Source organism: Ruditapes philippinarum, unplaced genomic scaffold (assembly GCF_026571515.1).
Source record: "Ruditapes philippinarum isolate M1 unplaced genomic scaffold, ASM2657151v2 ctg5888_1_1_1_1, whole genome shotgun sequence".
Lineage (NCBI taxonomy): Eukaryota > Metazoa > Mollusca > Bivalvia > Venerida > Veneridae > Ruditapes > Ruditapes philippinarum.
Genome location: NW_026853308.1, coordinates 128,636 through 146,566, shown reverse-complemented (window position 1 = coordinate 146,566; position 17,931 = coordinate 128,636). Strand labels below are relative to the sequence as shown.

The window sequence follows — 17,931 nt, the reverse complement described above, 5'->3', positions numbered from 1 at the left end:
TAACTTCGACAACACTAAAAAAATACGCTAAAACCTTTAATTTACTGATAAATTAATATGTAATCGTAAAATAACCAAATCAGAAAGAAAACTGTTCGCCACTTACCAAATGTCTCATTATCCAGACGCTCGTTTTGAAGCGATTGAATTATAATCAATTGCCTGTATGACTTTGGAACTGATATATTATGATGATGACGAATTCTCCGAAAATGTCGTTACCGTCTATTATATTTCTATCCAAAATTGGCGTTAAATTCTCTATTTGACCTTATATATTTTTGAATTGCCTTAAGGACGCAAAACAAAATATGAATACAAACAGCCTAATTTATTTCTTCCACTTGAATGATAAAAGGCAGCGAAGCTTTAAAAGCAGGTTTTGGGTGTTAATTAAATTTCAGTTAAGCTAGGATAGTAAAGGAAAGAGGTTGCTAAATCATAAACAAAATTTACGAACATTATTTTGCAGATACTATGGATGCGAAAATACCATTTGCATTCCAACTTTCGTTTATAGGCTTTTGTCTAATGATATCATTCACATATATACAAATGGGAGACTGTGCTGAAGTTTCTAATACCAAAAATGAACTTGCCGAGGACATTTTCAGTACGCTTCAATCACTTCGGAGTGAAGTACAAAGTCTAAAGGCACAGATTGCTGTTGAGGGGGAAAGAAACATTTCCCCGGAAGAGAGACGGGTTTCGAAGAAAAAGCGAGTGGCTTTTTATGCAAGAGTTTCACCATCCATTACTAAAATTGCGGCCGAGGACACGATCGTTTTTTCTCTCGTGGAAACAAACAGTGGCGAAGCATATAATCCTTCAACTGGCGAATTCAAAGTGCCTTTTGCTGGAACATACGTTTTCTTTTCGAATATCTTATCTGGATCTGGAAAGTTTATTGAAACCTGCCTGAAGGTTAATGGGAAAATCAGGATGCTCATGTACTCTGGTGGTAAATATTGGGGTTCAGGGAGCAATATGGCAGTTCTTGAACTAAAGGCTGGAGATATCGTCAATATAGCTAAAAAAGGTCCCTGGGGAACGCCTCCGTTGTATATACACCATCTATGGAGTACATTTTCCGGCTTTTTACTTTACTAAGGTTTTCTACGAACAATTTACTTTTACGCGTTTCTTTATCTATATAATATGCTTCTAATTGAAAAGAAACAACAGATAACTCAAGTCGAAACGTGCAAAATCAATTACCCTGGGAAGAAACATTGTTACAACATACAACACTACATTTTAAAACTTTCGTGAAATAAAATACGGACAATGTGCAAGAAAAAGGATTCAATTTTGTATGGAATATTATTTCAATGATTTAGTGACATGCAAAGTATAAAACCATCAGATGTAGTGTATAAATGATAAAAGTTGAAACTATTGCTTCTTATCATTTTTAAAGCGTTTCATTGCCAGAATATTTTACTTTTTGCTTGTAAATATAATCAAATCGTATTTTGTTTTCATATATTAACCAACTATTGTAAAGCTTTCTTCTGATATGAATAAAACATAATATTTATTAACCTAACAAATGGCTTTTGTGTCATGTAAATCCATTATTGTCGCGGAAAAAAATGGACTTTTATCTCGTCATTAAAATATTTTGAATCAATTGAAACATAGAAATATATCAAAAGAAAAAGTGTCAAAGATATTTGGGTCATCTAATATTACATAGACGTGTCGTATGTTACGTAACGTTACCAACACTTTCAGATATCTTTAGAAATACCGGAGATTAATTTATTCGCGGGTATTTCTTACTAGCTTTACGGCGACAAGACACAAAACAGGCGAAAAGTTTGTTATTGCTGAAAAAACTCCCTTTTCATCTAAGATATATCTAAGGTGACCCCATTCAATGATTGTAATAAGGGCGTGACTTTATTAGTCTTAGATTAAAACAAACACAAAGCTATTAAAGAGAAATCAGTGCACATTGCCACCATTAAATCTCTTCACAATGAAATGTGTGCAATGCTACCCAAATCTCTTTAAACAGATATTAAATCTGTTAGCAACATAACCAAATGAAAAGAAAAAATAATTGTAGAGCGTGTTAATACGTATATGAGAAATAAACCAAAATTTTCCTTTTTCATTCAATGATTGTGGCGTTTGTTTAAAATTGTAGGATTACGTCGCAGTTCTGATTCAAAGCCCTGATAAAGTCACGACTGGATACATTATGTATAACACTGTAATATATTGATTATACAAACTTATTGGCATAATGATAGAGATATTTCAGTGTTCCAGATATTATTGTTGAAGTAAGATAAATGAGTACAATAGATTTAAACAGGTCTGATTTTTATAGCATTTTTTGCAAACTGTAGGTATCTCTCCCAGGAAAAAAAAACAAATAAATGTCAGCGGGACAAAATAAGAAAATAGGTACAATTTTAACCGTTTATCTCAATTTATATTTGTTTGTAATGATAATTATGTTAATAAAATCAATGATTAAGTATTTTAACGTTATAAATGTTCGTGTGTGATCCTATACATCTTAATATATAAACTGTAATATTTCCATCATTGTTTTTGTTGGATGTATACGGTCAAACACGATTTGTCATTTTATGCAGACTTTTAAATGGTAGAATGATTTAAGTCCTGAAGAAAATAAGAGTGTGCCTGTGCCTTGATGTCGAGATCAACGTAGTTAGTGTATGAAAAGAACATCGAAACCTTGCAAGAGCAACTTTTGTTTCAGATATTGCAATGAACAATGACTTTAGAATTTTTAATAGTAAGAACGACACTAGTTATTTACCGATATATCATAAAACAAATTTTGCCGAGAGCACTGACGAAAATAAAATAAACATGTTTGCAGTTAATCATTATGTGTATTAAATACATAGCCAAGCCAAAGTCACAAGTATAAAAGAGAAATTAAAGACTTGTTGCCCAAACATACTGGACGGATATCGACTAAGTCCTTTGATATTTTACGACATTGTTTATCGGGCATCTAGTTTGGTATACTAATTTATTACAGTTGTAGAATAATGCAAGGTTTTTGTTTTAATTGCTCATAAATATAATGTTAAAGACCTTCTGCCTTGGTAAATATCACATAAGTCAGGCCTATATACGATCATAAGACTAGTGTGTTATAACGTATCTCTTGATTGCAATAATCAATAAGGGATGTAATTGCTTGAAAGGACTAGATGGTGGTATAATTTGAAGTTGTCTCCCTTGAAAAATAAAATATAATTTGTTAAATTTGATATCAAATGGTACACAGTTTCTTTGTAATTATCAAATAAACATGTTGTAACTTTACACAAAGTAGGTATGTTAGGTTTAAATTCTACAAACATAGGTGGTCACCGACACAATATGAATTATTAGTGTCATTTTAGACACTGGCATTTTTGTAAAGAAAAGATAAACGTTACTTGACCTGTAATAGGAAACGCAGCTTCTCATTCAGAATTCATTCATTAAAATCCAGCTAAAATATTATTTTCAAACCAAGTTATACTGAAAAATTTGTTAACAAACCAAAGGAAATTAAACCATTAGGCCTTCGTTTAAAAGAGGATTTAGATAAACTTAAAATTAATCCAGACTGTATCCTTCAAAATGACGATGAGGATGTTCCACCTTGGACTTATAATTCCCCGGAAATAAATATTAACCTTTCAAATATAAAAAAGGCATCAAATTCACCTGAATATTTCAAAGAAAAGTTTCTAGCAATTAAGGAAGAACATGAAGATTTTATACATATTTATACGGTCGGTTCAAAAGAAGGTTGCAAAGTAGGTGCGGCTGCGTTTGAAAATAATTTTACATCTAGTATGAGGTTACCAGATAATGCATCAATTTTTACTGCTGAAGCAAAAGCTATCGATTTAGCATTGTCATACATAGCACAGCATACCCACGAAAAATTTGTGATATTTTCTGACTCGCTTTCTGTTTTAATATCCATTAAAAATAAAAAATCTGACAATATCATGGTAAAGAAAATTCTTTTACGATTTCATGATATACTAAAAACAAAATAAGTTAAATTATATTGGATTCCAAGCCATGTAGGAATACGAGGAAATGAAAAAGTAGATGCTTTAGCTAAACAATCATTAATTTTTCAAAAAACCGACTTATTGTTACCTGCTTGTGATTTTAGACCGGCTATAAATAAACTCGTATCATCTGAATGGAAAGCAAATTGGGACAATGCCGTTTTTAATAAACTTCACGATATTAACCCATCTCTTGATATGCCACCATCTCTATCTCTGTCAAACCGCCGTGATCAAACAGTTCTACTTCGATGCCGAATTGGACACACTAAAATTACCCACTCTTATCTCCTCACAAATGACAATGCCCCTTTCTGTGTAGGTTGTAATGACAATTTTACTGTCAAGCATTTCCTTCTTGAATGTCATGATTTTTCACAGGCCCGTAATAGATTTTATTCTGTAAATTCACTCAAAGAACTTTTTAATACAATTCCATCAAAAAACATAATTGATTATTTAAAAGAGATAAATTTGTATTCTAGGATCTAATTAGCTCATTGCTATTGCCATTTACAATGTTTTACATAATATTTTAAGCCTATTATAGCATTCGGCACGATATGGCCAGTTATGTGTTGACGTGCCGTAAAAATCAAAACAAACAAACAAACTTTCATTCAAATTAGACATTTTCAGCACAAATTTAATAAATTTCGATACATTTATGTGATTAACATATGCATTTTTTACTCAAGGATAAGAGCTGTGCAGTATAAAAGTAAGGGTACATTTTTCTATTTTCTAAGAAATGTCATTTCTTTCTCAAAAAAGGAAGTTTTCTGTCTATTAATTCGTTATATTTATTCCTGACAGTCTGACCGTATATGAACGGTGGCTTGCAATAAAGCACTCGCCTAGCAGCTCGGGTTATATTTCCAAGCAGCCGTTTGAATAGGGCTGTATAACCAGTCAAAAATCTTTAAAACTAATAGTTATACACGGGTACATTCGATTTATGGATTAGTTTCACACTTTTCTCTTATGAAGGAAGTTTGCAGCATCATAGAGGCGTTTAAAGATTCTTGGCAGTTTATAAGACTGTATATAAAGGCTTATTTTCAATATAACCCTCGCTGTACCGCTTTGGTTATATAAACATGTACACAGAACCTTTTATATGGGTCATAAAGCAGGTCAAAGTATTCATAACTGATGATATATAATTACATTGAATTATATGGCTGATAATCAATTTATGAAGCAATTTCATGCTGTCCAATGAATTTGTTTTAATAGAATCATATAACATGTCATAAGTGTATAAATCCTTTATCATAATATAGCACTTTTGTAATGTCGTTTTTCGTTGGATATTTGGGGCGTTGTTATAAAGTATTTATGGCTTTTGTCAATTTATGAAGTTATTTCTTCAAGTAAAGTAACTCTATTGTTACAGTATTACATGTTCCCGAAAAAAATACCCGTTCTGTTTTATGGCTGTGTTAGACGGTTGTTTACAATATAATCATCGCATAGCATATGGAATGTTGTAAGCTACAACCGTTCCTTCTGAACCATATAGCCTGTCAGACATAGATATCTAATGCACGCACCTCCATTAAAGTCAACATCGGAACCTTCAGTACACAATCTGTATGTGCACGGTAAATAGCCTAAGGGTTACGCAGGCTGCATTACAGGTGCATACCTCAAGATGAGCCAAACTATCAAAAGACAATCATTCTTGACATAAATGTAACAAGAAAAGCATTGATGCAAAGCATCAAAGGGCGTCCAAGCAAGAAATGCAGCAAGTGAAGATGAACTAGTACACATATGATGACAAGACATTCTTATAAACTACCAGAAATGTATACCACTTATGAATGAGCGGACGAAAGACATTGTTCATTATGAACTTTGATTGGCATGCTAGAGATTAGAATATTACTTGTTATTTCTTTATGATCGTGGTTATTAATAGCAACGGATATACATGTATGCAATCATTTATAATCCATATGTGTAACGCATGATCAACACGTACCACACATTTGTCCCTTATTATGTACATGTTATCGCTATTAGCGAAGACCCCCTTAAGGTATCTGTTCACACTTTAAGTTAGTAAAAATATGACACTGGTTATATTACCATGTTGATCATGTTGAGCATAATTGTTTATTATACAATAATTGTAATATCTATTAATTTTAATTTAAAAAAAAATACAAATTTTATGAATATTGTTTTCTTTTATTCTTTTTTGTGTTTATGTGCCATTTTAATACTGAGTTTTTACTACTCTTTTTTATTAAAATTGTAAAATAAATTTTAAGAATTCAATTGTCATATTGACCGACGATTATAAGTCAAAGCTTAACTGGAAAAAGTCAGTAAATTATGGTTTATCTTTCAATATATAATATTGTTTATTCTTAAACCATGTACATGTACATTGTATTTTTCTTTATCATTTTTTAAATTATCGATCAATTGAATAATTCTTAAAATCTAATTTGTAACTTTGAATAATTCCTCGGCATCTAAACACGGATAACAAATTGAATAAAAAAATTGAATAATTAAATAAAATGTTTCAAAGTTGATAATGTCATTTTAATACCATAAAAAATGTACCTTTTTCTCAATTATTGTACATATCACGGATTTATATTACATATAAATCCGTGTACATATTTATTGTTTTTATCTCATATAGATAAAATGAAACATGCTATTGTTGTTTTTTTCTAATTGTAACGATATCAAACATCTACTCCAAAACCGGGAGAGACCGGACAATATAACGTGTGGTACTATTCGCCGGTCACTAGTAAATCCTGGTCAAAATAGACCGGGAGAGGACCGGCATTTACCGATAGGAGTGATAAAAAGATATATCTATAAATAGGTTTTTGGAATATTTAGGTCATCAACTGATCATTCTAGGATACATGTACAACAATAACATACCATGACATGATAACCGACTGTGTACTACAAAATGATAAATAAAAAACCCCGAAGAGCGCGATTTATTGACGGAAAAGGTTATTTCATTTGTAAATGTTTGCATTGCGAAAATTCATTGTAACATATCGCGACATTTCATTCTTATTTAATAATCAAGCACCCTCATACCGATCGGAATTTTCGGCTTTTATTATGACCGACTAAAAGGCTCGAGAAGTTGCTGTCGCCCTTTCACAAAATCTGATCTCATTCCATAAGAGCGCCGCGCTTCGGCGCGGACGCCAATAAAATTTTAAGAAATGAAAAACAAAATATTCACAATTTAAGAACTATTCTATCAATATGTTCTATGCAATAAGTTATTGATATTTCAATATTTTTTCACCATATTTCTACTGTGTGCTTTAGAGATATAGGAGCTTTTTTGTATATTCTGACCTATATTTGGTAAATTTACTAAATTTCAAGCGTCATTCGCAATAAATAAATTGCTATCTTTCTTCACTTGATAATATTTTTTCTTCGGAAAACATTTAAAAAAAGGATTCATGAAAATTTGCATCTGCTTTAAAATATACATGACACGATTCGGAGTGTTGACAATGATTCCTTTGCTAAATTAAATTAAATAAATATTTGAGACAATTTCAAATTTGTTCATTTGCATCCTATCTATATCAAAGTTGATCGAAAAAGCATTGTAAAGTCGACACTAATCTATGAAAATCCCTAGTCGTGTTAATGCGATTTTGATGTTTTGTAGAACAAAGGCACATACTAAATAATGACGTACAGCTTACCGATGGTATACGATACATTTCTTTGTATCTGATATAAAGAAATAAAATGGCAATGTAATGAATATATGTAGAAACAATCCGGCCGCATCTTCCTGAACAGGCTGTTAAGTAGTTTCCCAGTACATGTGTCTGATAAGCTCTACACATGCAAGAGGAGAGATGTAGTGATAATGACCGTAAAAGGGTTATTTATATGATCAATCACACTGAATATGACTTGCATCGTCCGGAAATCGATCACTTTACCTATTGAACCGACCAGACAATTACAACCGAACTTTATGTGAAAGCCTTTCATAAATTCAATATTTGATAGGAATTTAAAGTCATTATCGACTTAATAATCTGCTATGTTTTGGTTAATAATATTAAATGTTTGATTATCATAGTGCTCATTTTCATGTAGTTTCGATTTTATTTTTATTATTATACTGAAAATTAAAATGTGTACAAGATCGTTACCCAATATTTGCTTTATTCAATCGTATTACAACATAAAATATCAATAACAAACAGAAATCCACGATAATATTAAGTTCATGTCACATAGCAGACGAAATTAGTCTTCGTCAAAAACCCTTTCAATACAATTTCGAACGCGTACTTCAGAACGCGAATTCCATGCCGACCTTACCACTTTATCCATAATATCACCGAGCATTGGAGGTGTGGAATAAACAAATAAATTACAAATTGAAGAATGTCCTTCGTAGAAAGCAACATAGCATGTTGGTCTGTCGACACATTGCTGGAAACAATATGATGTATCCATAGTAAAGAATTTCATTGCACCTGAACAATCACCGGTCCAAAAACCATTGTCAAGAATAAGGAATTCATTCGAATACTTTATACAGTCTGAAATGGAAATAATTGTTTAAATTAGGCGAGGAGGATAAAAATCCAATAGGAAATACAGTTTTTTTGTTTCTGTTTAAAACATTTTCGGATTGTTTCATAGCCATCACAAATGAAACACTTACTAAAAATGAAATTTTTCTAAACGGGGCTAAAGTCAATACGAATAAATCATTGGTTTGTACCAAGATGGAAACAGACTTTCACTCACGGGTTATTTCCAACATGTATATTTTACGAGCAAATTGTAAAGATATTTTCTTTTTTTAAAAACTTATTTGTTTTTGTGTAATAAACTATAGAACAATTATGTTCTCGACGATTAAAATAGCCTAATATGACCGTAAAATTTAGAAATATTGTAAAAGTCAGACGATTATATTCTAGCAAAAACAACTCATAAATGACGAAACTGATGAACAATATAATAAACATATGCTTTGAATAAAAATACTCACAGCTATGCCATAATACAATATCACTGTGGTCTGAAATGGAGTAAAATTTTATTTTTAATCTTTATTCAAACTTCTGCAATGAAGAGCTGATCATTTTATAATTCTTAGACATTTTTTTTTCATTACAATGGTTCGTTTTTGAAATGACTGGCTGTGTTTGTCTACTAAATTTGTTTAACTTATATTGACAACTTTTTGCTGTCCGCCTTTTCAGAGACTGTTACGCAATTTTGCACCATATCCGTTAAATATTTACATGCAAAGGTTTCTATAACTAAGGATTTGTTTGGTATTCCAGTGGGGTATTCTTATTGACAAGGACATTTACATGGATTACTGTCCTCACTTGAATAATTTAATCTAACCAATTTTACTTAAGTTCTACCAGCCAACATAAATAATCAGTTATCGAGCCCGCTTTATGAAAGTAACCAGTACTGGTACCATATGATGTAAACATGGTCGTGACAAGAGAAGGATTCAAGCCATGGACTCCTGGATTGAGCGGCAGATACCTTTACCATTTAGCCATCGCGCTCCAGTTTGATTGTTTTATGACTCGAAACTAAATGAAAGTATGTTACTCCATTTTGATAATCATTAACAATATCGAGTTAATAACAATTAAAAGAAAAAAATGAAAAAATAAATTATAATACTTTTCTTCTCGCACTCGCAATGATGTCCGGAGTACCCCGAATTTGTACAATTACAGTTGACACTGTTGCCTTGCAGATAACATTGACTAGTTTGATGGCATTCACCTAAAGTAATAGACCGATGATTTTTAAATGTGTGATTTATGACCCGTGCAAATTATTGTAGCAAGAACTAAAACAAATCTTATAAAAAAACAACAAATGAGATCCCTTCAAAGTTATTGTTAGGTATTGAGTGGGACTACAAATGGCATTTGCCCAAAGTAGAGCCAGAGAGGAGTCTTACAATTCTCAAATAAAAATTGATAATTATAACGGTTTGTCTTGTCACGTGATTTATGTAAACACCAAACACAACAGAAACTGTTGTTTTTTTATATTTCGAAAGTAGAACAAATGAAATAATTTCTATAGAACTTTGTTAACTATTTAAAGAACTTCCTAGCGGTAACACTTACAGTCGCGGCATATCTTATTTACGTCGGTTCCCAAACACGCTTGACCGACTGGACACTGAAAATTAAAAATGTAGAAAGATTTGTTTTCTTATTACTTTCAAAAGTATATCGTATTATATAAATATGTGTTTTGAGAAATTCTTCAGCAATTAGAATTAAACTGTAAATACTGCCCAAAGCGGCATAATCAAGAATGTTGTGGGTCTGATACTTATTGAGCCTGTTCATGGACGACATAAGGAAATGCAACGTTCCTCCCACACGCCAAAACACCGAGTTACGACAAATCAACGTTGAGCGTAAGTCAATATAATCTTTAATATTGTTCATAAATATTCATAAATTTATATACAAGTAAATTGTTGAGTGTACGTCAAATGCTTCGAGTGTGATAAATGACAAAATATGTAAAGTCATATCATTGTACTGTAGTCAAATTTCCAACTCATTTGGAAATAATGGTGAAGAAATCAAGTAAACATGAAACATAGAAACTAAAACCAGTCAATAAAGTGATACTTTTTCCTGGGGCTTAAGCGTAAGTGTTTCACAATGTTTGACAAAACAAATGACGATTCCTCCGCCTTATCTCCGAGGTCAGTGGTATTGATTACAACTGACTCAAGTAAATCTATTATACTATCGTTTCTTAAATAGGATGTTTAGGCCAACAGGGCAGAAAAAAAAAGAATAAAAAATCAAAATATTCTGAATAACAATCTTTTTTTATTTTGAATATTCTAAATGTTAAAGCTTTTCTTACATCGCCATGAGTTGTGCAGTTCTTGATGTTATTATTTTTGGGGCACTGATGACCAGCTGATAATCCTATTTTACTTGACAGTGCGACAATTATCTGAAATGAAATGTAGGTAATAGCCATTAAATATTTATATTACAAATTTAAAAACCTGTACTTACATCAAGTATGTTGAATGCTATATCAATTCCAGATGGATACATTTTTTTCCAATTTTTAAAAAGTTGCCTAACAGCGTCAAAAGGGATAATAGAAATATTAATGCATTCTGAGTAAGCTGACAGGCACAAAATACATTTCATTTGGAAGCGTATTTTAAATATATATTTAAAGATGTCTGCCAGATAAATACCTCATATATCAATGGGGGACCAAATACGTGTACAAGTACAAGAACGCTAAGCGATTTTTAAAAATGTTTCCAAACTTCAACCAAAGACAATTTCAAGCATGAATACGTTGGATTCACTTTTTCGAACCAGGCAGAAAAATGGCAAACCAACACAGTAGAATGACTGTAGTTGCCAAAAAAGGAGGTCCTTTATTACTTGTACATAATTTTCTCCTGTGATTGTAAAGCTGTACAAATTCGGTTGCCCGCGGCAAAAGTATTACAGTTCGTACAGAAATACTATACTAAAACGTTCAAAAATGTTATTAGAAACGACGCCCTTGATTTAGTCATGTTCGGCTATAGTCTGATAATTCTCCATCACATACATCTCAGCTTGTGAAGCAATTATGGTTACTGTCTTGCCAAACTCACCACACTTTCAATATCTTGACCCATGCGACTTTTTTTCTATTCCAAAAAGTAAAGAGGTCCTAATCTAGTTGTCGGTTAAAGACCCGGCATACTTTTGCTTAGCCATCAATCAGTGCCTCAGAGATTTACCTTAACCAGCGTGCCTAACGCATTGCACAAAGGGATTCAGAACTTAAATGTTTTTCAAACCGTAGAAAATATTTTCAAGGAATGTGATGTTTATTTGTATTTGAGTCAAATGCTTTAATATGAGATATCGGACAATGCACCTTTACATATTGAACAGCTTTTGTAATTACGAATCGGTTAAGTGAAATATCAATCTTTATTTTGGTAGTTTCATGCTTTATGTTTTGAATTTGAATAATTCTTTTGGTTTCTCTATAGCTTTAGCGAATATTTGTCCGTGAAATGTCACTTAGTGACATTAAAGCTTTCCTTGTTAGGACAAACGCACTTGTTATTGATCCTATATGAAAGTATACACTCAAACATCATTAATGGGTAACACATTTAATCTATTGCAAGAAAACGCATTTTTGTCATATTGCAAAAATATTGTTTTCGTTAAAAGTGGTAGTCGGCAGATGTTCGGTTACACGTGTTGTTTCTTGCCTTCTAAGTTATTAAATATATTGACATAGTTTGTTCTTGTTTTTAAGATTCAGAGGGCACATTTTATAATCAACTTCATTTTTTCAATTTATTTAGAATAGTTAACAAGATTACCATCTGCGGCAAGAGCTATTAGCGACCATTTTTGACAATTTTTAAGTAGCATAAAGGTATAAATAAAAAAAAATAGCTTTCAAATAACTTTCAAAATTACCCCCATTGTGTTCACCCTGTCATGATAAGCAACGATCTGCTGGTTTCATGTTGATAACTTTGAAATATTGGAATAATAGGTTATATCAAAGTTATTTCACGACGGCAACAACGAAAAAGATATTTTACAGGCCGACTAAAAGGTAGAAATTGAAAATGTTAAGTTTAATTGTACCTAAGCAAAATTGAATAATAAATGTGTGTTTCTTGAAAAAAGGGTTTAATATTGAATTATGAAATACTCGCAGATGTGTTCAAGTAACATGTAACATGTAGATCTAACTTGCTAGTACAATTGAACAGAAATGCCCCTTCCCCCTCTAAAAAGACACAAATGGATACCTTAACCGTTCAAAACCGCTCTGAGCTGTATAAAATGCTAGAGCAATGGAATTTTGTTTTGCTTATGCAATATGTGCAAACAGTACAGTAATTGTTTTCAAACCTTTCAGAAACATTGGTTCCGGCGGTAACATATTTCCCTTGACATATGTTTTTATTGATATTGAACAACACATTAAATCTTTCATAGCGTCATTATGTCACATATGATTAGATATTCATTGTATTAAATCCTGTGAACAAAAATAAGCATATAAAAAGTGTGATTGTCCTGAAAAACACTCAACCTTTGGTATAATGTTTTCTTTTGAATATCTTAGTCATCTAAGCAGTAAAACCATTCTCTTTTTGATATGTTTCATATTGTCGTTTGATGTTTTATCTGCAATATACAGCCTTCACAACCTCTGATCCCTTTTCGAAATTCCATTCTGTTTTATTCCTCGTGGGTAGCTTGCCATAACAACTATTATTAATGAACTCAAAGGGGTGGTCAACATTTTTAATTTCGTTGTTTTTTTTTCACGTTTTATTTATTTATTTTTTTTTTTTTTTGGGGGGGGGGAGATTTTGTTTTCCTCTATTTCCTATCTAAACAGTATAACAATTTAATGTTTCATCTTGATAATGCAGCGAAGTGTATTAAAGATAAGATGTCATTTCTCTAGAGACTGCATGAGTATGATAAATAGAGGATATTGGATGAGTGTAAGTTCAATAGTTAATTTATTGAACAAGTTTTATAATATTATTTTATTCAACGAGTTCAAAAAATTTTTGAACTTACACGAATTTAATTGTCTATTTATCAAATATCCAAAATAAAGAGTATTTAAAGTGAAAAAGAATCATTTTTCAATGAACAGCCGGTAGTGTAACTCTAACATTTAGCGCGTCTTTACACTATGTTTGTATAACGCAAATGAGGTCACGTACAAATATATGCACGGTCGTGGAATACCGTTTTACTGAGTCGCAAAATCGGCACGGGTATATGATAAACAGATATATTCATATCATACTAACAATTAAGAGGGGCCTTAATGGACCTAGTTTCTCTGATAAACTATTGCTAAACAAATTAAATGTTTTGAGGACTATTGCTCTAAATCAAATCAAGAGTCACTGGATCAAGTGCAAGGACATCTGTGCATCTGTGTGTGCGGTCAAAATATTAAAGCAGAAGAATTCCATAGTTCATAAGTTGAAATATGAATCATTTTGTGATGTTGCAGGTGAATTATATGTTCCATGCGTCTTGCTATAATAGGCAATCTGAAGAATAAGCTATTTTACTGTGTTGATGGTTAAGGAAAAATAACTGTTCATTGGCAAAATAAGAACAGCATTAGTAGGTGACCATTAGACGGACGTGCATAAGAGATATCAGAACATCTAAGCCTTTTTCAATCGAAAATTGTCTTTTACTATTTTGATTTTAAGTCGATGTAACAAAACCTATATTGGATTCAATTTTGATTCTTTTTCATTATATAAAAGTCAAGAAAATTGTGTTCACATGCTGAAAGATTATATCTTTCTTTATGTCACAAATGCAAGAAATTCAATGCCTTTAATCCATTTTACCTGCTTTTAGATGTAATATTCAATAGCGAAATAACGCAAATGAAAAATATCTGAACAAATAACATTTCTTACAATAGACACGACATGTGTGTTATGCAATTTTCTTTTTCAAACTAAAATTTTAAAAGCATATGGCACTTTCGTGGCTGATTAAATTTAATTGTTGCATCGATATTTTTATAAACTGTACCTGAATTTCGAATCAATTAACACGTCTAACAAAAGAAAAGAGACATCTTGCAAAGATTGTCTGATCCCATTCAGCTAGTAATAGTTAAATCCATCGCACTAAAGTCAACCTTATGTAAAAAGACTGGATTTTAATTATGAATATGGTCTCATTCAACTAAATGTTTAAATCAGGGTAATCTTATTAATATGTCAAATCTATTCAAGAGCCTTGAATATGATCTAAAGATTCATCTCACTCAATATTAGGATCAGGATCATTTTGAAATAATATCTTAAATAATTATGCTTCTAAAATTATGTCATTCAATGTCTAAATCAGGATAATTGAAAAGTCTATAAGAAAAGACTATGATTCTTATGATCATCACACTCATTGTTTAAAGCAGGATAACTGTAAAGTCAACTTTATATATAAAAATACTTGAAAATGATACACCTATTCAAAGATTTAATCGGGATTACTTTAAAAGTCAAATCATTAAACATACTTTATAAAAATTAAAGTTTTAAGGTTAAAATATCTCATCTAGTTACTGTGGTGTTATTTCTGTTTTCAATGTATTCAAACGATTGACCTCATTCATTTCTTGAAGGAAAAAGAAAACATGGTTTCTTTTCAGTACGAGAAATATTTACAGTACTAAGTTAGTTAGACATTCAGAATTGTTTTTTAATTTATACCTTCGCATTGTACGAAACAATAGGATAAAAATTCATTTTAAATTTTATCTTATTGCTTTGGTTGCTAACTGCAAACGCCATATGAAGTTTATTTAGTTTTACTGGTAGTGGACCTCCTTGTAATATTTCAGGTTGAGCAGATTCATCGACGGATCAAAAACAAGCTAGATTAAAGGCTTCCTCATTTGAAAAAAATTAACTTTGTTTGCAAAAGACGAATACGCATTGGTGAGTGGTAAGTGGTAAGTGGTTAAAATTCAGCTGTCTTATCTACTCGGTCACGAACGCCTTGTTATAAATTTAACAATAATATACACAAAAAAATTACACCTTTGAAAAGACAACACAATTATAAATTACAGTAACAAAATAAAGAATTTTCGTAACGGAGAAATTGATCAACTTTTTTACAATATCTATGTTGCACAGCTGTCAACTGGTATAAAATTATGTGTGCCATATTGCATCAAGAAAACATTAAATGTTTTATCTTTTATAACAATAGACTAACCACACCGTGTATATCCAGTAACGCAAAAATGGGCAAATAACGCAGAAATTGTGCAAAAGTAACGCCGAATTGTGTGGCTAAAACGAGCACCGCGATAAGTAAATGATCAAATAGTTTTTTATTTAGCCGATGAGACGTAATAGAGACCATTTTTACGAGGTTACGCCGATTTCTTGAATGAAGCACCGAAGAAATCATTAAAATTAGCTAAATCCTATTTAACCTGCTTCCTTCATATAATTATACCAAAACACTTGTAGTTTGACAAATGCCTTATGTATACAGAACATGAAAAAATATAGTTTAAAATGTATTAAATGAACATATCTATTTGATGAAACACAAAAGTCACCTTCAAAATGGTAATCATGTTGTCTTTTTTTCACGAATAATCTTAAAAAGTAAACATATTCCAGATAAAAAAATGTATTACTGGTAAAAGTATATTGTCGTAACAGCCGTATGCGCTAATTCATTTCTTAATATTTGATTTAAAATAAAATATTTTGGTTCGTTTACTTACTGTGTTATTCGTTTTGTCAATAGCGTTGCACAGTTTCGGCGTTACTTTTACTAAACAGGCACAGAAACATGAAATTTGAATGTTCCCAGTTTGCAGGATGTGAATGGAAAAATATTTTAATAAAAACAAGTGAAATTATGTGCCCTGTAGGCCGGCTTTAAAGGTTGCAAATCTTTTAAACGCCCTAAATTTCACCTTTATTTATTTAAAGGTTGCAAATCTTTTAAACGCCCGTAATGTCACCCTTATTTAAAGTATTAGCATGGTGCTACAGCACAAACACAGTATAGATACAGGACCATGTTAAGAACTCAGTTATGTTTTTATAAAATTATGACACTATCTTGTCATATTGAAAACATGAAATTTGTATGTCTTTACAAATTTATATCAAAATTCCAAGCCGTCTTGACATTTTGTACCTTCGGACAAATTTTTCAAACGGTTAAAAGTTCGCGAAATTCTTCGCAGTTTCTTGTTGCCGCAAGATCATTAATTTCCATGTTTTGTGGCAAAGTTTAGACACAGTGTCTTAGAAGAATGATCTTCAGGTATTTTTGCATCTTTTTATTATTATTTAAACAATCTTTACAAAAAATTGTGAAGAATTCTAGTAATCAATTAACATTTAAAAACAAAAACCTTACAAAACTACAAAAACAAAACAAACGTACACACGAAAACCCAATTGCCACTCAAAGAGCGCACTAATAGTTTATATCTGAAACATTGATGCAAAAACTAGTAAGAACAAAAAGAACATTACATACCTTATTACAAGCACTACATTGCATTTATTTTATCATAATTATATTAAATGTAAAAATGGTTAACTTACTACGAATAAGCAGATAAAGTTCTCCATAGCCTAAAAGCTTTATTCACACTAAGTCTGTATGAGATATTATTCTTTACTCAGTAAAATCCATATGAAAGAAAGTTAGTTTTATCATTTAACATACACTTTAGCGTTTACTTGATCGTATTTTAATTAGCCTGTAAACATAAGATACATTTAAATGAAATTATGATCGAATTCTTTAGAACTTTTTTTTTTTGAGAGAAAAATCAAATTTAATCCGTTGAAACGATCTACTATTAGATTCATGCATGATATTCGAGTAAAAATATCAACAATATTAATTGTTACATTATAAAATTGAAAGACAAAAGATTGAATATGACTTTATTAGTACTTTACTTTGATTTATAATTTATCAGAGAAAAAAGTGGCTATTTGGAGCAACAAGCGAGTACTGGTGCACCTTAAACCGATTTACAAATCCTAATAGTGTTTTCGCCGCCCTTACGTCCACTCCAGGATTTTGTTTGGTACCTTATGGGTGCCCTACTTGGGTGTGTCGAGGGGCTGCGTCCTGTGAACGTCGCCTTTGCCTTGTTAATCTTTGTTATTTTTTTTAACCAATTCTACATGTTTTACGTATGCGTTTTTAATTTTTGTTGTAGACTAATACACGGTTCTTGTTTTTGATGCGCAGATATATATCACGTAGGCCTTATA

The 17,931-nt window shown here is 31.4% G+C and overlaps 2 protein-coding genes across 2 annotated transcripts; one reads left to right on the top strand and one right to left on the bottom strand.

Moving 5' to 3' along the window:
• The first annotated feature begins 400 nt into the window (after positions 1-400).
• Positions 401-1,553, top strand: LOC132736454 (complement C1q tumor necrosis factor-related protein 3-like). The gene has a single exon (XM_060723594.1). The coding sequence runs from the start codon at positions 478-480 to the stop codon at positions 1,108-1,110; it is 633 nt and encodes a 210-aa protein (XP_060579577.1). The 5' UTR covers positions 401-477; the 3' UTR covers positions 1,111-1,553.
• Positions 1,554-8,236: 6,683 nt separating this feature from the next.
• LOC132736453 (uncharacterized) lies at positions 8,237-17,383 on the bottom strand. The gene is made up of 6 exons (XM_060723593.1): positions 17,248-17,383; positions 10,983-11,075; positions 10,220-10,274; positions 9,762-9,866; positions 9,103-9,132; positions 8,237-8,644 (listed from the first exon to the last, which is right to left on the bottom strand). The coding sequence occupies exons 1-6, from the start codon at positions 17,272-17,274 to the stop codon at positions 8,346-8,348; spliced, it is 609 nt and encodes a 202-aa protein (XP_060579576.1). The 5' UTR covers positions 17,275-17,383; the 3' UTR covers positions 8,237-8,345.
• Between the last annotated feature and the right edge of the window lie 548 nt (positions 17,384-17,931).

Bases quoted from the DNA above. Each gene is read 5' to 3' on its own strand.
- LOC132736454 (XM_060723594.1), top strand. From the start codon at position 478: ATGGATGCGAAAATACCATTTGCATTCCAACTTTCGTTTATAGGCTTT.
- LOC132736453 (XM_060723593.1), bottom strand. From the start codon at position 17,274: ATGGAGAACTTTATCTGCTTATTCGTA. The intron at 11,076-17,247 runs GTAAGTTAACCA...ATTTCATTTCAG, and splicing joins ACTTTATCTGCTTATTCGTA to ATAATTGTCGCACTGTCAAG. The intron at 9,867-10,219 runs GTAAGTGTTACC...CTATTACTTTAG, and splicing joins AAATAAGATATGCCGCGACT to GTGAATGCCATCAAACTAGT.